Genomic DNA, 22626 nt, shown 5'->3' with positions numbered 1-22626 from the left:
TGTTAAATACCGGAAACATCTCCTCACTATCTGCTTGCTGCCTGTCCGCTGATCAAACTGTAAAAAACGCGATCTCTGTAGACAGCCCAGGCTTCACAAACGGCAATATTAACAAGTGGCCAAACCTAGCATCACATAACAAAACAAAGTATTCCAGCCAATAAACGACAAACAGGATTTGGGGGTGGGGGTTGGACGCGTTCATGAAAGCACGGAAGGGAGGGGAAGGGGGAGGAGTTAGCTACGCTCCGTCTGTTTGAAAACACTTTCAAACGTCAACAATAACTAACGTCTCGCAGATTCGCTTAGAGAGCCTTTAAGTCAATGTAAAGACACATTGACGTGCGTCTGGAGGTCTCACGGCGAATGGCGCGAATTGAGCGTTGCCAGGGGAAACGCGCAAGTTGAAAAATTTGAACTTTGGCGGAAAAACGGGCAGCGTTACATGTCACGCATGAATGAAGCGAGTAAACTCAAAATGTTCAGGCGGCAAACTAGACGCGGTAGACACAAATTTGACGCCTCAAAGGGGGCTGGTGTGAACCCAAGGTAAGGAAGTAAGGGGCTGTAGCTCATTTGCATTTAAAGGTATAGACATTAAAACAGCACGTTTTTGCTTACACCCAAATAGGGGCATTTTGGACATGCTATAATATATGATCTGTGGGGTATTTTGAGCTGAAACTTCACAGACACATTCTAGGCACACCTGAGACTTATATTACATTTTGTAAAAAAGCCATAATAGGTGCCCTTTAAAGTATATCAGACAGCTGTAATGTGATAAACCTGAATTTATGACTAATGCAAAGCTATGAGCTTTAAGTAAAAAAGCCCCTGATGTCAATATGAATATGGTCTCATATAGTTCATGGTTAAAGCTGTGCATTAAATAAATGTTTTTAAAAATGAGAAAAATTTGCATTTTGCTTATGCTACCATAAGAGAACATTTTGTGACCTTTAAGTTTGTGCTACATCTAACATGTTGAATTTCTTACAATTTTTCCATGTATTCTTATAGTTCCATTTTTCTCCACTTCAAATTATTTTGATGTTTTTGCCATTTCCTTTGTTTTGCTGATATCTCCTGATGAAATTGTTCAATGAAAATGACAATTCATAATGTAGGCTACATAGTAGGCCTATATGTCATCATCACTTCAGAATTCCCACTGCGAGCTCACATTTTCATGTCATTGTTTAGGAAAATATATCAGCATCCTTTACTTTCTAATGTCTGTTTCTATGTTCATCATTTATGTCATTAAAATGTAATTTTAAAATGATTTCATGTTGTGCCAGAGGGTTCATTTGAAAAACACAGGTTTGATTTTGGTCTGCATGATGTCCTGTGCAGATTCCACTCTTCTTCTTTTTTCAATATTTTCCTTGTTTCTCTTTCTACCGTCTCTATCCATAAAATGTAGAAAATCACAAAATAAAATGTGTTCTCCTGTCCTCTCAGGATTTGTCTAGTGTCTGATGTGGCAGAGCGACCACGGCTGTTTTTGTGACAGGTTTGTCTTTGCCCTTCATAAAGTAAGTGAGCAGTTCTCCTTTTCCTTTAACATAGATGGGTCCTCGTTTGACGAACCGGAAGCCATATTCCTTTAGGATGTTATAGCAGTCCTCCACCACCTGAGGATCAGCAACACCATAAATACAGATGTCTGTATTAAAGCTATATATAATAGACATTCACAATAATATGATTTTGATGGCAGTATTAACATAAAAAAATTAAATTGAATGCACTTTATTTAAATTATTTATTTGAAAACTAAGTTTCCTAAAGATGGTCAATAAGTTAGGGTATATAGTCTAATCCTGATATGTGACCCTGGAACACAAACGGGTGTATTTGTATCAATAGATTTTTCTTTTATGCCAAAAATCATTAGGATATCATGTAAAGATCATGTTCCATGAAGATATTTAGTAAATTTCCTACAGTAAATATATCTAAACTTTATTTTTGGGAGTGAATTTTCTCAGTATTAGATTTTTTTGTACCGTTCAAACCCCATATTGACCCTTATGACTGGTTTTGTGGTCCAGGGTCACATATGTGTTTTTCATTTTTAACACGATGTAGTTCTTATGTCACCTGTATGTTACCCATAACACCCGTGGACTCCATACGACTGGCCACATTCACAGTGTTTCCCCAGATATCAAAATGAGGCTTACGAGCGCCAATCACTCCGGCTAACACGCTTCCCTTATTCAGACCTGACAATAAAACACACATGGCATGTAAACAACCCAATAAAACTCATACCCATATTTATGCAGTAATGAAATTCAGTAAATCAGTCAGGTGTTTGCTTACCTATACGCAGCATGAAGTTATTGAACGACTGTTTGTTCAGGTTTCCAAGTATGACTTTCATAGCCAGAGCAAAGTCTGCCAAATCTGAGAAGTGTTGCCATCGGTCTAAAAGCGACTGCTCCTCCAACTGTATAAAATACACACAGTGTGACATCACCATTTAAAGTAAGCATTATGGGATTCAGTGTTGTGTAGTCGACCTTGCGGTTCTCGTATCCGTTGGTGTTACTCTCTGGTGTCACCCCGGATGCGGCCATGTACGTGCTGCCGATGGTCTTGATCTTTGTGATGTGGCGAAACTCGGATCGATCCAACAGCTAAAACAAAGCCACAATAAATGAGGTTAAAGAGAAACAGTGTCACTTACAGAAAAATAATGTCAAAGGAGTTAGAGACTAGAGGGACTCACACTGTCAAAGTCGGAAATGATTTCGTTGAGGATTCGGAGGCATTCTAGTCCTCCGTTGTTTATACTCTCTTCTGTGTAAAAGTCAGAGAAGTTCGGAATAGAGGCAAAAATTACGCCGGCCTCATCGTATGATTGACTGTACAGCTCCTGCAGTAGACACATACACATTAGTACACACATTTATTCAAGACTAAACTCAATGGGGCGGTTTCCCGGACAGGGATTAGCTAAAACCAGGACTAGTCCTTAGTTTAATTAGGAAATATAACTAGTTTTAACAAACATGCCTTACTTAAAACATTAATGATGTGCAGTTTGAGGCAAAACAAAGGGCACTGATGTATTTTAAGATATGTCATTGCAAGTTGTTTTCAGTTTGGGCAGCTCTTAGATTTATTTAAGTCTAGGCCTAGTATAATACCTGTACGGGAAACCGCACTAATGAAAACTAGACTTAATCAGGAAATTACGATGACAAAAATTATATTATTCATGCATTTGACAGACACTTTTTTCCGTAGCGACTTAAAGCCACAATATGTAGATTTTTACCACTAGAGGTTGCTATTACACCATAACACAATTTAGGCTTTAAAGCAACACTATGTAGTTTTTTCACCTTTAAATAATGTCTCTAAAATAATTTCAGTGATAGAACAACTTTTAACTGGACAAATTGTACTGTTGCTGCAACCTGAGCAGCCTCCTAGCTGCTACAAGCACACTCTGAAAGTGGCGGTGGAGGGTAGAGCACACAGCCCCGCCCCTCCCCCTGCCTGCAGAAGAGTGTCTGATACCAGGCACTGTTGCGCTTTTCAATCACATGGGGGAGCTGTAAGTCATTTTTAAATGGAAACTACATAGTGTTGCTTTAAAGGGGTCATATTATGCAATTTTTTTAAAGATGTAAAATAAGTCTTTAGTGTCTCTTAGAGTGCGTATGTATAGTTTTGGCTTAAAATACCTCACACAAATTTATAATAGAATGTTAAAATTGTCACATTGAAAGTGCGAGCAAAAATTCCGTTTTCTGGGTGTTTCCGTTCAAATGCAAATGAGCTGATGAAATGCAAACAATGATCGCCATAATGGTGGTTTGTTGAAATTGAAACTCAATTGTGCTGTCACTATATGGCAGTGCCGTGGTTGGATAGTGCAGATTAAGGGGTGGTATTATTATAATAAGACTCACACTGCAAAAAATGACTTTCTTACTTAGTATTTTTGTCTTATTTTCAGTAGAAATATCTAAAATGTTAAATGAAGATGTATTTTATTGATGAGCAAATGACCCAAGAAAATAAATAAGTCTAGTTTTTAGGCAAAACATATCAAATTTAAGTGAATTTGTGCTTAAAACAAGCAAAAAAAAATCTGCCAATGGAATAAGACATTTTTTGCTGAATTTTCCTTATAGTAAATTCAAGGAAAAAATCTTATTCCATTGGCAGATTTTTTGCTTGTATTTTTTGTCTTAAAAATTTCTGCCAATGGGGTGAGAAAAAAAATCTTAAAATAAGTTTCCCTTTCTTCTTAAACACCCTCAAGATAAATTTTCTCACCCTACTGACAGATAATTTTGCTTGTTTTAAGCACAAATTCACTTAAATTGTATAGTTTTTGTCTAAAAACTAGACTTATTTATTTTCTTAGGTCATTTGCTCATCAAGAAAATACATCTTGATTTATGAATTTTTAAATATATCTAATGAAAACAAGACCAAAATACTAAGTAAAAAAGTAATTTTTTGCAGTGCACTACCTACGTCACAAAACAGGCAAAATCCGAATGACCTAATTTTTCACATCCTTTACCGAAACTAATTACTTGGCTGTTCTTTATGATGTTTTCTAGGTTAATAGAAGCACAGGGGACCCAATTATAGCACTTAAACATGGAAAGTCATATTTTCATGATATGTCCCCTTTAAACAAAACCCCATTTCATATGGAAGGAAATCTGTGCCGTTGGATTTTGAATTCTAAATCAGACTTTGAATTTTAAAAGCCATCGAATTTCTAGCACTGCTTTTTGCCTGACATTTTTTTCAATGTTTTAAAAAAATTCAGTGTAAAAAAAATTCAATGTCTAAAAAAATTCAATGTCTAAAAAAATTCAATGTCTCAAAAGATTTGGTGTAAAAAAATTCAATGTCTCAAAAAATTCAGTGCAAAATAATTCAACGTCTCAAAAAATTTAGTGTAAAAATATTCAGAGTCAACATCAGAGGGAAGCAAGGAGAAGCAATCGATCCCTGTATCAAACGCACTTACCCAATTTATAAAAAAACTGAAGCAAAAAATTATTTATTGATTTACACTCTGTGTGTATGTATTGATAATTGTTCTGAATCTGATCTCTAACAAAATTCCTGCACAAAATGCTAATTTTTTCAGCTTTTTGCTAAAAAAATATTTTTGTAGAAAAATACCCATATTTAAGAGTTTATAAGCAGAGAAAATAATATAGATAAGATTAAAAGTTTTTTTCCCATTTTATTTGTTTGAAAGCAGAGGGTCTGTTCTTTCATTTGATATATTTGTATGTTTATATATTTTTAGAAGAAAATATTCCTGGAAGGCATTTTGTGAAACTTTTGTGCAACTTTAAAAAAAGAAGGCTGGGATTAAAAACCGGAAGTGCTCAAATGCTAACTTGTTTCTGAAGAAAATATGTAATCCTTGCAGATCTCTATGATTAAATAATTCGTGTTTTGTGTTAAATATCATTCAGGAATATACTTATTTAAGACAAATTTTTGGTAATAGTTATATTTATTCAAAAATTTCCCTCTTGTACCTCATCTCGTTTCTTGGAGCCAAGAAAAATGTTTGGCCACATGATCTGGAAGCATATTCGTGACCAATGCTTCGTTGTATGTTCTCATTTCGTACACCTTCTCCTTCTGATCGTGAACCTGGATCTTCCACAGAAACAGCTTACGAGACTGTTTTTCCACCTGAGAGAGAGAGGGCAACAAAATCCATACATGATCATTGTAAAATCAGTATGCAGATATATAGCAACAGAAAAAATAATTGAGTGACGTACATGGCGAGCAAAGTAGTAGAGACTTATCATCATAACGATAATCATCACACTCAAAAGATATCGGGTGGGAACCACAGAATACCTAAAACACAAAGATCATCATTTCAGTTATCAGCCAATCACATGAGCTCTAGCAAAAAAACTTAAATGGATAATTCACCCAAAAATGTGATTTACTCACCCGCAAGCCATCCTCAATGTATATGATTATATTTTTTTCAGATAAACACAATCAGAGTTATATTAGAAAATGCCCTGGCTGTTCCAAGCTTTATAATGGTAATAAATGGTGCTTTTGATATGAAGCCCAGAAAAGTGCATCCATCCCAAAATCATATACTGTACATCGAGGATGGCTTGAGGGTGAGTAAATCATGGGACAATTTACATTTTTGGGGAACTATTCCCTTAATATTATATTAAAAACAGAAAGTTACAAAACTATTTAAGTTTAACATGCACACAAATCTGTAATACGTTACCGCAGCTTGACTCACCTGTATTCCAGGTAGCGAATAAAATCGTAGATGTCGTAAATATACATCCAGCTGTGGATATTGACGGCACCTGTTGCTATGGTAACCAACATCATGAGCGCCAGCTTGACGACATGACTGAGCTGCACAAGCATAACAGATGATATAAGCGACAGCACGGATATATAACCGTAGTATTTGGGGTTTTCTGCACATCCACCATCACCCAGAGACTCAAGAGTTACACCAGAGCTGGAGTTCAACAGCACCAGAGGAGGCTGAACGCAACTGAGCTAAAAAAAACAACAACAAAAGTAAGATCCAATTGATGTACAGAGCTGTGACACAAACAAGTTGGCACAGATGGAGATGTACGCAATCAATTGGATTCATATACTTACCTGCTTCTAAAGGTAAGTATATGTATCTTACCTGTTTAACTGATCGGTTCTTAGTCAGAATATGAATGTGGACTAGATTATTTTACCAAAATAAATATATAAAGGATTCTCACCATATCAGCCACTTCAGCCATGGTGAGAACAAATATGGCCGCCATCGCCCAAGTGTTACGAGCCCAACGCGTGCGGTCAATCCAGTGTGAGAACGATACAAGTCTTCGTGGGAACACCTGAAACACAAAAATGCTATTACACAGACTGACATAAAACATCCAGGTCATATTTTGTTGTAAAACCACAAATGTGTTCTTGTAGCTGACTTTGAACATTGCTTTAGGAAAGGGTTTGATCTCATTATAAAATGTATGAATGCACTGTCAATGCCAAATGAATAAAATATAAACACGTAAATGTAGAAAGAATTAACACATTATATTTTATTATAAGCAGAGTTTCAAATTTGTGCACCTACTGGCAAACAAAGGTACTGCGATACTTTGAGATGAGCGAGTGCTTCATAGTTTTTAAATACTCAGTCTACCCATTAAATTATTAAGATCAGACAAATAAAATATGAATTTTCATATTTCTATTTCATTAATAGCTCAGACAAAATCATAATTGGCTGGGAGCAGTGCACCCCCTGACACCCCCCCAAACTCCACCTATGTATTTTACTTAAAATAAAGCATTTACCCTCAATTTCTCAAAATGTAAAAAATATACCCCAAGATATAAAAGTGATATGGGGTGTCTTATATATGGGGACAGGACTTAAGTCTAGTTCCAAACAAAAATGGATGTTTGAGCTGTCTTAACTGAAAACGTCTTGCACTGATATATCTAAAAATACATCTGTGCCACTACCAGTTTGCACAGTAAGGTTTTTTGTAAATGTTTGTTTTTTAAACTACCTACAGTAATATAACTAAGGCCTATTTGAGGCATTGTCTTAAAAGGCGGGGTGCATAATTTTGGAAAAAAGTCGGGCAGAGTACCAAAACACAATTGTAGCCAATCAGCAGTAAGGTGTGTCTACTAACCGACATTGATGCCTGGATTGTGTATGTGTGGAGCGGGTCTATCAAAAGAAGATCCAGATTCTATTGGGTTAGGGGCGTGTTTGTTTAGGTGATTTCAAATATCAACACTGGCTTTCAGAGATCATGCACCCCGCCTTTAATGTATAATACTTAAAAACTATGACAAAGCAATGAGAATCTAATAAGAATTACAGCTGAAAATTCTTTTAAATGCTGGAAAATGTATAACATGTATGTGTTTTCATGAGATTCACCCAATCATCTGTGATATTGAACTTACGCGTGGGAAGATGGCAGCCATTGAACACAGAGTCAGGATCAGAAGTAAAATCTCACCCACAGCCAGAGTCACATAATTCACGATCAACCTTTCAATGATCAAACAGACATCTGATAACATCTGTCACTATAGAGCAAAAATGTCAATATAACTCATATATTACTCTTTCGTTCATGCATAGTAATGTAAAGAGTTTTACTCACTGTGGGTCGATAAGGATTTCCATAGCAGAGGTGAAGATCAGAACGACACAACAGCAGCCGAATGCAGGGCCTGTCCGTCTCTCTTTCTCTGCAGAGTAACGCAACTCCAGGTCAGGGTCCACAAACCTCAGAGACAGGACGCCGGTCCTCTTCTCCTCCTCACTGAAAGACAGACAGATAGATGATGAAGTAATACGGGCGTCAAGACAAAGAGAAGTCAGATCATGATGAGCTGAAGAAGAAAATGTTGATGTTTAATTACGTCTCTTCTGTTTCTCTGTCCAACAGAACTTCATTCAGAAGATGACTCAGATCCTGTTCTTCTGAAATCATTTCATCTGTCTCACTGCTCTCCTGAAACTGCTGACAAATCACAGACGTTTTATAGACAGACAGACAGACAGACAGACAGACAGGTAGACAAATGTTTTCATAGAAATACAGACAAGGCAGACAAACAGACAGACACTTAATAGACAGAGAAATGCCTAATAAACAGACAAACAGAAAGACAGATAGACACTTAAAAGACAGACAGACAGTTGTTTCATAGACAGACAGGTGTTAAGTAAACAAACAAACAAACAGACAGAAGCTTAATAGACAGACAGACAGACAGACAGACAGATGCGCGCTTAATAGACAGACAGACAAGGCAGACAGACAGACGTTTAACAGACAGACAGACAGACAGACAGACAGACAGGTAGACAAATGTTTTCATAGAAAGACAGACAAGGCAGACAAACAGACAGACACTTAATAGACAGAGAAATGCCTAATAAACAGACAAACAGAAAGACAGATAGACACTTAAAAGACAGACAGTTGTTTCATAGACAGACAGATGTTAAGTAAACAAACAAACAAACAGACAGAAGCTTAATAGACAGACAGACAGACAGACAGACAGACAGACAGACAGATGCACGCTTAATAGACAGACAGACAAGGCAGACAGACAGACGTTTAACAGACAGACAGACAGACAGACAGATGTTCTAAAGACAGACAGATGTTTCATAGACAGACAGACGCACGCTTAATAGACAGACAGACTAGGCAGACAGACAGACGTTTAACAGACAGACAGACAGACAGACAGACAGATGTTCTAAAGACAGACAGATGTTACATAGACAGACAGATGTTTCATAGACAGACAGACAGATGCTTAATAGACAGACAGACAGACAAGGCAGACATACAGACATTTAATAGACAGACAGACAGACAAGGCAGACAGACAGACGTTTAACAGACAGACAGACAGACAGACAGATGTTCTAAAGACAGACAGATGTTACATAGACAGACAGATGTTTCATAGACAGACAGACAGATGCTTAATAGACAGACAGACAGACAAGGCAGACATACAGACATTTAATAGACAGACAGACAGACAGACAAGGCAGACAGACAGACAGACGTTTAATAGACAGACAGACAGACAGATGTTCTATAGACAGACAGATGTTTCATAGACAGACAGACACGTAATAGACAGACAGACAGATGTTTCATAAACAGACAAATGTTTCATAGACAGACAGATGTTTCATAGACAGACAGACAGACACGTAATAGACAGACAGACAGATGCCTTATAAACAGACAGACGCTTAATAGACAGACAGACAGACAGACAGACAGACAGACATACAGATGCTTAATAGACAGACAGACAGTTGTTTCATAGACAGACAGACATATGCTTAATAGATAAACAGACAGATGCCTAATAAACAGACAGACAGACACTTAATAGACATACAGACAGTTGTTTTATAGACAGACAGATGTTTAGTGAACAGACAGACAGACGCTTAATAAACAGACAGACAGACAGACAGACAGACGCTTAATAGACAGACAGACAGTTGTTTCATAGACAGACAGACAGATGCTTAATAGACATAAAGACAGTTGTTTTATAGACAGACAGATGTTTAGTGAACAGACAGACAGACACTTAATAGACGGACAGACAGACAGACGCTTAATAGACAGACAGACAGTTGTTTTATAGACAAACAGATGTTTAGTGAACAGACAGATAGACAGACATATATTTCATAGACAGACAGACAGACGCTTAACAGACAGACAGACAGACACACACCCACACGCACACACACGCACACACACGCACACACACACACACACACACACACACACACACACACACACACACACACACACACACACACACACACACACACACACACACACACACACACACACACACACACACACACACACACACACACACACACACACACACACACAGATAGCCCAGTCACACGAAATTACGTACCTATCACATAATTTTTTGATTCTTTTTTGTGATACTGTCACGAATTTCCACGTTTTTTCGTGATCGTATCACGAATTTCTGTTTATGTGTCATTGTCACGTATTGGTTACTCAGCTGTTTTGTCCTATTTTCAAAACATTTTCGCTTCGGTTTAGGGTTAGATTTACATAAAATGACATCCTTACCAAAACCCAACTCTAACCCTAACTAACGCCAGGTGACAAAGGTTTAAACTTTAAAAAATATAAAAAATAAATCTGAAAAAACAGTATAAACCAATACTTACCGTGACATCCTAATCCAAACACCAAATCTAACCCTAAACCGAAGCGAAAATGTTTTGAAGCTATTAAGCGTCTGTTTGTCTCAAAGAATCAAAAAATTATGTGACTATAGGTACGTAATTTTGTGAGACTGGGTAGGATGTTTCATAGACAGACAAACAGACAGATGCTTAATAGACAGACAGACAGACAGACAGACAGACAGACAGACAGATGCTTAATAGACAGACAGACAGACAGACAGACAGACAGACGCTTAATAGACAGACAAACAGACAGACGCTTAATAGACAGACAGACAAGGCAGACGCTTAATAGACAGACAAACAGACAGACAGATGCCTAATAAACAGACAGACACTTAATAGACAGACAGACGCTTAATAGACAGACAGACAGACAGACATACATACATACAGACAGACGCTTAATAGACAGACAAACAGACAGACGCTTAATAGACAGACAGACAAGGCAGACGCTTAATAGACAGACAAACAGACAGACAGATGCCTAATAAACAGACAGACACTTAATAGACAGACAGACGCTTAATAGACAGACAGACAGACATACATACAGACAGACAGACAGACGCTTAATAGACAGACAAACAGACAGACGCTTAATAGACAGACAGATAAGGCAGACGCTTTATAGACAGACAAACAGACAGACAGACAGTTGTTTAATAGACAGACAGGCAGACAGATATTTCACTGCATCTCACCTGTGCTTCTGTGTCCTCAGTTATCATTTTTATTGATGTGGTACTGCCACTGGTTTCTGTGGTGGTGATCATCTGAAAACAGTTTCAGAGAAGACAGACAGACAGATAGACAGACAGTTATGAAGCAGAATACAACTCACACAGTATTAAGAGTAAATATCACGACACTCACTGCACCGTTGCTCACGCCATTTAACACAGTTCTGTTTGTGGGCACAAGCACCAGGTACGTTTCAATGCCTTTCTCCATCAGATAGTCACAGCGGTCCCCTCCTTCACCAGGCTCCAGCTCCAACTCACCATGCAAACAGTCCATTGTGCTTTGAGAGATGTGCACACGCCTGTCAACACACACGTTACACTTGAGCATATTTAATACACACCACATGCCTGTCCGACAGGAGGTTCTGGTTGATCTTACCCAGGGATGCCCCCTGACTCCATCTTGTTTGCCACAGTGACATCAGTTGACCAGACATCAAACTGCCAGCGCTTCTGTCCGAGTACTCCACCCAGAACTGTCCCCGTGTGCACACCGACACGCATGTCCACCCCCGTCTTAGTTTTCTCCCGCACGTAACTTTAAAACAATACAGTCGATCTGAATGATAAATGACTGAACAATCCTGTATCTGCCCCCACCCAATGGCCATACCGTACTATAACTTTGCACATCCCAATCTCCTTTGTACTCACGAGATGGCTTTCACCATAGACAGACCCATCATGATGGAGCAGACTGCATGGTCTTCTCTATAATCTGGCAAGCCGCAGATGCAGTAATAACAGTCTCCCAAAATCTTGATCCTTAGCTGATGATGTTGCTGATAAAAACACACACAGATTCAAGTGGATAAACTCTGATGAAACATTTGTGAATGTGTCTGTGTGCGTGGACATCCCAAAGGTTGGATCATGGAATTGGTGAATGATTAGACAAATATAAAAAAATGATATTTTTACTCACTGCTGCAAGTTTGTCGAAGCGAGCAAAGAGTTCATTAAGTAGTTTGACGAGTTCTTTAGGAGTGACGACAGATGACAGCTGAGTAAAACCCACAATATCTGCAAAAAGTATACTGGACAGAGAGGACAGGGGGTGTAAGGACCCACCTATGTTTACAGTTTTGTAACATACAAAGTTTTTATTCCAATGCAGAGTGAATATAAATTCTTTAAAATATATTTATTTTTACAATTTATTTCAAAATATACAAAACATGGCCAAAAAATACAAATTATTTCCCCAAAATATATTTCAGCACATATATTTTTTTTATATTTTGAAATATATTTAAAATATATTTGAAAATATATATTTTTGCCTTTTGGGAATGCTCATTGCCTTGTTTCAAGTCAACATTAGTTATTTTCAGTTCACTATTAAATATAATATTAAGAGAAAACACGTCATTGATGTCAAAAGAGCAAAAAAAAAAAAACATTGAATGTGTGTACTAAAAGGGGCAACAAATACATTTCTAATTTTACCACCCATACGACAAAAATATAATTTTTCTGGCCAAAAAATAAAAGTTTGTATAAAATTTATATTTTTGTAGTTGAAAATATATTTAATTCGAATATTTTTAAATATGTTATGTTTACAGGTTTGTACAAAGTTTTTCTTCCAATGCAAAGTGTATATAAATGCTTTTAAATATATTTATAAAAAAAAATCTTAATATATATTTTGAAATTATTGACAAAATATTTTTGTAATTTTTTTTTTTTTTTTTTGGCAATTTTTTGTATATTTTGAAATTTATTTAAAATATATTAGAAAATATATACTTTATATTTTTGCCTTTTGGGAATGATTTTCAGTTCATTATTAAACATAATATTAAGACAAAACATGTCATTAATGTCAACAGAGAAAAAAAAATCATTGAATGTGTAATAAAGAGAGGGACTGAAAGGCATATATCAACCTAGCATAAATTTACAATGAACAACATATATTTGGCCGGTATTATGCAATACATGAGCAATATTATGACCCGTAAAGGGGATCGCACACCGGCCGCGCAGCTCAGCGCCGCGCAGCGCCGCGCCGTTCTAAAAAAATGTAACACATTGTTTTCTATGAGTGTACGCACACCGGCGCCGCCAGGTGGCGCCTGTCCGCGCCGTCCAGCTGTGACTCAGGAAGTTGTTCTAATCCCTGTCGCGCCACAGAGCGCCACTCACATAGTTTAACATTAAATAACATCATAAGTGTCCCACATCATTAATGATTAACATTGGCTGCTAACGTATATTTTACATTTTGAAGCAGACGCTATCTGACGAAGCTCGCGCTATTTAATGTGCACTTCCGGTTTACAATACCTCCGAGTTCTCCTAGGCGCGACGCGACGCGGCGCTGCGCGGCGCTGAGCTGCGCGGCCGGTGTGCGATCCCCTTAAATCTTCTTAACTCACCAGCCACTGGCAGTAGACTAGTAGTAGTACCACACTACACCGTGTGCAGAATTATTAGGCAAGTTGTATTTTTGAGGATTACTTTTGTTATTGTACAACTACAGTGCTCTTGGTCAATTCAAAATGTTAACAAACCCTCAAACCTGAACATTTAAGTAGTAAAAGTAAAATTTTGGCTTTCTTAAGAGAATATTTCTATGTACATCATTATTAGGCAACTATTAGGGCTCAGTCACACCAAAAGCGCTTTAAACGCTTGCAAACGCAAGGCGCGACGCACTGCCTTTTTTAAAAAAGAGCAGTGCAGCGCGGCTTTTCATATTGCTAAGCAACCACCGAGTCAGCTGTCTTGTCAATCAAATATTGAAGCGTGAGCGCTCTTTTGCTGTTAACTGTCATATTAGCAGAAACTTTAAAAAGAGGGCGCTTGCTCTGACCTTGTTTGAGGATAAGAGGAGCACAAACACGCAGGAGAGAGTGAGCGAGTGGAGTCCGGTTCTTCAAAGCAACTGTAAACTTCCCTCGCCACAACGTAAGGCCCGCCTCTCCCCTCATTCGATTGGACAATAGAAGACGCGAATGACGTCAGGCGCTCCTCCGCTCTCAGCGCTCCTTCAAAAACGCGTGCGCGGCAGGCGGCAGAAAACCGCAAGGCGCTCGGCCCGCATAAACAGCGCGCAAACGCGCCCTGCCCATAGAATATCATTCAAAAAAGGCGCCTGCAACTGCCATAAACGCTTTTGGTGTGACTGAGCCCTTAGTGTGCAGAATTATTAGGCAACTAAATGAAAAACAGAGATTTTACCATCTCACTTGGTTTTTTTTCACCTGTTAAAGTTAGAATAATAAACAAACTCTACATTTACAAATAAACATTTAATAAAAAATATATATAAACTCAGTGACCAATATAGCCACCCTTCTTTTCAATAACAGTCACAAGCCTTCCATTCACGGATTCAGTCAGTTTCTTGATCTGGTCTGAAACAACATTTTGTGCAGACGCAACCACAGCCTCCCAGACACTGTTCAGAGAGGTGTACTGTTTACCTTCACTGAAAATGTCCTGCTTAAGAAGGGATCAAAAGGTCTCAATAGGGTTTAAGTCAGGTGAAGAAGGTTTTTCATTTAGTTGCCTAATAATTCTGCACACTAATAGTTGCCTAATAATGATGTACATAGAAATATTCTCTTAAAAAAGCCAAAATTTCACTTTTACTACTTAAATGTTCAGGTTTGAGGGTTTGTTAACATTTTGAATTGACCAAGAGCACTGTAGTTGTACAATAACAAAAGTAATCCTCAAAAATACAACTTGCCTAATAATTCTGCACATGGTGTAGTAGTAGACTTTGATACACGTGAAGGTGTTTATGTGTTTTACCTAACGTTTTCATGGCGATACATGTACATTGTGTTGAACTGTTGTGCATCTGTTTTCTGATTGGCTCCTTTTTTCATCCCCTGAAGCATCTCATCGGCTATATGCCTCGGTAAGATTGACAACAACAACTCTTCCTACACACACAAACACACACACACACACACTTATGTAGATAATGAATCTTGTGATCATCTGTGTTACATGCTCATGTTGAATTTTTAGTTCAAATTAAAATCTCTGAGAGTAAAAAAAATGATATGAGACTCAAACAATACAATTATCTTCATACTTTTAGGTGTTGTGTATACATTTTGGCTCTAATCTTCGTAGCTATTTAACTTGGTAAATCTTTAAATTGTGTACAACATCTAAAGTACGTATGATGTGTTTCTGTAATTCTTAAAGTGATGTAGTCTTTTGGGAGTTTGATCGCAGAGAACAATTGTCTTTTGATGCTGTTACCATAGCGAGCCAAACCACTCATCTGTGCCCTGATTGGTTGGCTGCACTCAACTCTCTAAAGCCCTTCTGTGGCATTCTGGGATGGCAGAAGTCTTTGGAGACCATGTGACTATATAAGCAGAAAGCAATTAACTGCAGTTAGTGATGTAGAATTCCATTGCTCATACATACATCAACAATAGCACATATTGTTAGTCCAAATTTATGAATCTGTAAATTCATATAGCATTGTATACCCTTGAGCGAGAGGGGGAGTAGTGAGGAGTGATGATGTTACTGCGCGCCGAAGTCGAAAAGCTGCAAACTAAGTGCTCTTCCTCCATATGGTTCTCATTTTCTATCTGCTTAAAAAATTGCCACGTTTTATTTTGTGTCACCATACTTATGTGTCACATAACTACTCATGTAACAGTCTGTAAATAGAATAAAACATGTGTTTGGTGGCTTCTAAATTAATTCCTGTTTGGATCCTAAGGAATGAATGGGGCTAGATTAAACGCTAACACATTCATGACGTGCTTTACAAAGATTAAGTGCACGCATTGAAAAAAGATGGGTATGTATTAATTCGTTATTAACGACGGCAGTGGGGCCTCTGGCCTTAGTCAAACGAGTTTCTGTTTTAAAGATCATATGGGGGGCCCCATACATAGACTCACCCTGGGCCCACAAATTTTCTAAAATCATCAACTATATGTAATACACTTAACCAGCAATAGTTAGCCTGTCCGGAACCGAGCTGACTTAAACCACATCACTGTGTGACACTTGCTTTACATGTGAACGGCCCCTAAGATTTTGTTTCTCTCTCCCTGTCTCGTCCTCCATCCCGAGGACAATGAGACAAACAGATCCAGTTCCGGTAAATGTGAAAGTCGGCACACCTCTGATCTACTGGCTGTTGTTCAATGTGATGCCCAGCTGATGCCTGACCAATGACCACCGGCAGAACCTGCTTAATCTCCGCTTAATCTCCATATCCGTTTCAATGTATATATATATATGGAGGTATCTCCCTAGGGTTTTTCCCTCCTAGGACTTTTTTTACTTCCCCGGCTACAAAATCCGGGTTTTTTTTCTCCAAGGGGGTTTTTCAACCCGGGGAGGCAGCCTTCTTGGGCTTAACTTCTATACGTTACATTAATAATACATTCGCTGTAATGTTGATTTATAGCCGCAGCAAAATTAGCTGCTTGTGCTATTGTGTATTATGTTGTGCTATCTGTCGATTTTCTGTGCTTTTCACTGCTTCTATTAATGTAAAGCTGCTTTGATACAATTACCAAATTGTGAAAAGCGCTATATAAATAAAATTGAATTGAATTGAATTAAGTTGAGGTAAGAACATAGTAAAATATTGAAAAATGGTGGTGTTTTCCTTTAAAATTGCCACTTTGTAGGTGTGAGCAAAAATGTGCCATTTTTGGGTGTGTCCTTTAAAATGCAAATGAGCTGATGAAATGCAAACACTGATCGCCATGATAGTGGTTTGTTGAATTTAAACACAATTGTGCTGTCAATTATTTTTCTTCTCTCTCTGTTTGGATAGTGCAAATTAAGGGGCAGGATTGTTATAATAAAATCCCTTTTTGACATCACAAGGGGAGACAAATTTCAATAAGCTATTTTTTCAGAGAATGGTTTACCAAAACTAAATTACTGTGTTGATCTTTTTCACATTTTCTTGTTTACATATGCAATTTCTTGTTGTTTTGCAAGAAAGCTGATAAAAGCTGTTTATCTTTATGTGTCGTATTTGACTACCTTACCCTTAAGATCAATAAGCAGCGTTATCTGCATCAATGTAACCCTGCTGTAAATTATAAACATGACTGAGAACTACATCACATTCTCTGTTGTTTTGCTATATTTTTAGTTGTTTGTTTCCGTCGCCTGTTCCCTTGTACGTCATAATCTAAAGGTTCCCCCCGGGTCACCCATAGGGTGCACACAGCGCTTATTTTCCAGACACAATCTTAAATACAGTTTTAAATCTAAATATAGAAATATAAATGAACGAAATGAAAATATTAAATGCAGAGAAAATTACGTTACACTCACTTGTCATACGAACAACAATCAATGTTTCCACTGTCAAAGAGTTGGTAGTTTAAACTACACAATTATGAATTATGTTTAATTTCTGTATAACATTTTTATGTATAGTTAAAGTGTCTCTAAAATCCAGCCCTTTTTTGATTTGACACTAAAGTAGGATTAGTACATGCTGTATGACCAATAAAAAGTAATGTGTGATGACAAATTTACACTCTTGGGTCTTTATTGGGGTTGCTGTCACAATAACAACAGCCTGGGGATTGCCTTCATTACTGCAATAAAAGTGACAACATAACACAACCTCTATGAGAGAGAGAGAGAGAGAGAGAGAGAGAGAGTGAGAGAGAGAGAGAGAGAGAGAGAGAGAGAGAGAGAGAGAGAGAGAGAGAGAGAGAGAGATGCTGTACAGTGTGTTCTCATCTCTAACTTGTGCCACAACAGCACACCTGGGCCCCAGAGTGGAGCTCCACCACAGAGCCCAATTAGAGTATCTCCATAAACTGTACATTACGCACACACACAGATATGATTTAAGTAGTTTCTCACAAGAAAAGCCTAAAATAAAAACTTTTAAACATTTTGAAAGTATAAAGTGAAATGTGTTTGGAAAGGTGTGAGTACCTGCTGTTGACCTTGCTCCTTTAGAGTAAGACTGACTTCCAGAGATTGTTTAGCCTCCAGAAATGCTGTGCGGTACTTGCGGTCAGCCATAAAATATGACATCACACCCACCAGCATGGCAGCGAAAAACAGCATCAGATTTGCCACAAGCTACAAAAAGCAAAAATACTGAACACATGGCACCTACACTAACATATGGAGAACAGGAAAAAGTCTAAATGAAGTTTATGAGATGGTGGTTGCTTAGAGACCGCCTCCATGACTTTAACATCAGAATATTTCTGTGCATGCTTTTGTATACACATTTTTTGTCATGTGACTTTGTGATTTGCATCATTCAAGTGTAGTGATGAGGAGGAATCTGCACTATGTACAGTAAAGTAACCTCATCAGACTGCGGGTTAATGACGTAAAATCTCTAATGAATGCCAGTTTAAGTTTGCTGTCAGTTGTCAGTGAGTAAAGCATTGCATTAGCAACACAAATTCCAAGGTATTAATATCATACTGATAAATTGTATAGCTGAATGCACTTTGGTGCGTAAAGTGCCAAGTGCGTAAAAGTGAGTGTCCAACGTTTTCAACACTTTTAAAAGTAGGAAATCATTAAAACCATTTTGTTTTGCATGACAATGCAAGTGTTGCAATGTGTGTATGTGTCTGTGTTTCCCACCTGTCTGATCAGCATAGTGATCTCCAGTTTGTGTCTCTCCGATACAGTGAATCCAAGGAGTAGAGTGTGCGCGGCGCACGAGAGCGCGCTCAGGAGCGAGATGGGCCCGAGTGGCAGCGGAAGAGTGAGGAAAAAGGAGAAGATGAAGAATGTCTGCCATCCAACCGAGTCACCTGCGGCGTAAAACCCGCCAAAATTCAAACTGTAGTAACACAGCACGTGGACCGTGATGAGCACCCACAGCGCGTACGGCACGAGGCACCGGATCACAAACGCGGGCAGCAAACGGAAGTGGCACAGTATATAGAGCAGAATATCTGACGCGAGGCCACCGGCGGCCACCGCGACGGTGTTGAGTTTATCGTGAGAGTAAACCACGGCGCACGTGATGATCACGAAACAGTTAAAAAGAGCCGCGAACACGATCAGCACCAGTAACGTCTCCTGACGCTGACGCAGAAAGTACGTCTGATATGCATTCTCCAGGGAATCAGGTGTGAACGTGAAACGCACGAAGCGCGGGAGAGTCACAATACCACCGGACCGGCGCGTTCTCATCTCGTGCGCACCTCCACTCGGGTGCGCCTTCGATACGGTCACCGGACCGTCCCGAATTCCGTTCGCCGACATACTGCGGTTCTGGTGGAGTTATAATACTGCTTTCCGTCACGGTTTATTAATCCGTTTAGATTTGAGTGATGCCAGTGGAAACACACCGGAGAAATTCAGTCTGTCATTCTTTAATGATCTCGAGCTCCGTTTCCATGACAAACACATCTCATGCTGCTCTTCCACATCCTAAAAAACAACAAAAACAAGACAACTAAACTTCAGAGAGAAAACGTGATACAAGGTCATAATAAGAAACCTGAAAAAAACATCAATTTATTAAAAATGTATTGGAAGGATGAAAAGATAGAGTGACTGACTGGCTGCCCGGCTGAAAAAAACAGCATACCAGCAAGACCAGCATATGTTGTGTTTTGGTGCTGGTTTGCTAGTGAACACCAGCTAAACCAGCATCAGCACCAGCATTAGCACCAGCTAAACCAGCACCAAACCAGCATTAGAACCAGCATCCCATGCTGGTCATACCAGCAAGACCAGCATATGTTGTGTTTGGGTGCTGGTACGCTGGTGACCATCAGCTAAACCAGCATAATTCCCATGCTGGTTTGATGCTGCCTTTTCAGCAGGGTGAATGACTAACATACGTAAGAACAAAGAAAGGATAAATAGGCAGACAGACAGACATATAAATATGAAAAGTAAGGAAGGACAAAAAGAACAGACAGACAGATCGATAGATAGGATGGAAGGATAAAAAGAATGATGGACAGATAGACACACTGGCTGCCGATTAGATAGATAGATGGATGGATGGATGGATAGATGGATGGATAGGAAGGAAGGAAGGATAAAAAGAATGATGGACAGATAGAGAGACTGGCTGACGATAAGATTGATAGATAGACAGACAGACAGACAAATAGATGGATGGATGGATGGATGGATGGATGGATGGATGGATGGATGGATGGACGAACAGATAGATAGGAAGGAAGGAAGGATAAAAAGAATGATGGACAGATAGAGAGACTGGCTGACGATAGACAGACAGACAGACAGACAGACAGACAGATAGATAGATGGATGGATGGATGGATGGATGGACGAACAGATAGATAGGAAGGAAGGAAGGATAAAAAGAATGATGGACAGATAGAGAGACTGGCTGACGATAAGATTGATAGATAGATAGATAGACAGACAGACAGATAGTTAGATAGATAGATAGATAGACGGACGGACGGACAGATAGATAGATAGATGGACGGATAGATAGATAGGAAGGAAGGATAAAAAGAACGATGGACAGACTGGCTGACGATTAGATAAATAGACGGACGGACAGACGGATAGATAGATAGATAGATAGATAGATAGATAGATAGATAGATAGATAGATAGATAGATAGATAGATAGATAGATAGATAGGAAGGCTTCAAAAGAACAATAAGCAGACAGATAGATAGATAGATAGATGGATGGACGGACAAACAGATACATAGATAGGAAGGAAGGATAAAAAGAACGATGGACAGATAGACTGGCTGATGATTAGATAGATAGACGGACGGACGGACGGACGGACGGACAGACAGACAGACAGACAGACAGACAGACAGACAGACAGACAGACAGACAGACAGACAGACAGACAGATAGATAGATAGATAGATAGATAGATAGATAGATAGATAGATAGATAGATAGATAGATAGGAAGGTTGAAAAGAATGATAGACAAATAGACAGACAGATAGATAGATAGGAAGGAAGGATAGAAAGAACGATGGACAGATAGACTGGCTGACGATTAGATAGATAAACGGACGGACAGATAGATAGATAGATAGATAGATAGATAGATAGATAGATAGATAGATAGATAGATAGATAGATAGATAGATAGATAGATAGATAGATAGATAGATAGATAGATAGATAGATAGATAGATAGATAGATAGATAGATAGATAGATAGATAGATAGATAGATAGATAGATAGATAGATGGATGGACGGACAAACAGATACATAGATAGGAAGGAAGGATAAAAGAACGATGGACAGATAGACTGGCTGACGATTAGATAGATAGACGGACAGACAGATAGATAGATAGATAGATAGATAGATAGATAGATAGATAGATAGGAAGAAGGGATAAAAAGAACGATGGACAGATAGACTGGCTGACGATTAGATAGATAGATAGATAGATAGATAGATAGATAGATAGATAGATAGATAGATAGATAGATAGATAGATAGATAGATAGATAGATAGATAGATAGATAGATAGATAGATAGATAGATAGATAGATAGATAGATAGATAGAGATCAGCAAACAGATTTCTATCGCAAGTACATTCAAAAAGTAATGTGTGCTGTTTAAAAAGTCTTCAAAGACAATCTGGCCCACAAACCTCTACAGAATACAGTTATATAATTTGCACACACAACACATCATTTTAAGAGCTATTGCCACACTAACAAGGTCAACAATAAATTAAATCTTTATTAATATTAAATCAAATGAATATCTTACCTGATTCAGATGAAAATAGCTTTTGGCTAGCTTTGACCTCTGAAGACTGATGTATCATATTAATATAAAACTAACAAATATATAACATAAAACAAAAATAACTCCTAAAACCAAAATAACTGAATTTTAAAAGAAAAAATTATACATACATTTTAAAATGACACCATCCCCAACAAAGTGAAATATTGAATTTATCAGGAGTTTTGTTAAGTAATCCATGAAAGAGCTCTGATAACCTGACAGCACACTGAACCTCAGTAACAAATAAATCTCTTTCTTTCTTTCTCTCAACGACAGTGTTGCCGTAACCAAACCCACTCTTTCCAGGTTGCTACACTGTGATCTCTCGGGAGGA

At 38.2% G+C, this 22626-nt stretch overlaps 1 protein-coding gene across 1 annotated transcript; it reads right to left on the bottom strand.

Annotated features, from left to right (window-relative positions):
• Positions 1-1215: 1215 nt before the first annotated feature.
• adcy3b (adenylate cyclase 3b) lies at positions 1216-19920 on the bottom strand. Its single transcript, XM_055186902.2, is given in 21 exon segments — positions 1216-1640; positions 2110-2234; positions 2335-2461; positions 2535-2651; positions 2744-2890; positions 5544-5570; positions 5572-5703; positions 5796-5877; positions 6293-6564; positions 6786-6902; positions 7996-8083; positions 8199-8360; positions 8461-8561; positions 11533-11604; positions 11705-11873; positions 11954-12112; positions 12229-12356; positions 12500-12611; positions 15343-15476; positions 18484-18633; positions 19156-19920. Coding segments are annotated over 21 exon segments (3228 nt in total). The 5' UTR covers positions 19786-19920; the 3' UTR covers positions 1216-1463.
• Between the last annotated feature and the right edge of the window lie 2706 nt (positions 19921-22626).

This window comes from Misgurnus anguillicaudatus, chromosome 18, assembly GCF_027580225.2.
Source record: "Misgurnus anguillicaudatus chromosome 18, ASM2758022v2, whole genome shotgun sequence".
NCBI lineage: Eukaryota > Metazoa > Chordata > Actinopteri > Cypriniformes > Cobitidae > Misgurnus > Misgurnus anguillicaudatus.
The sequence above is the reverse complement of the archived record's forward strand: the minus strand, read 5'-3'. Positions and strand labels throughout refer to the sequence as shown.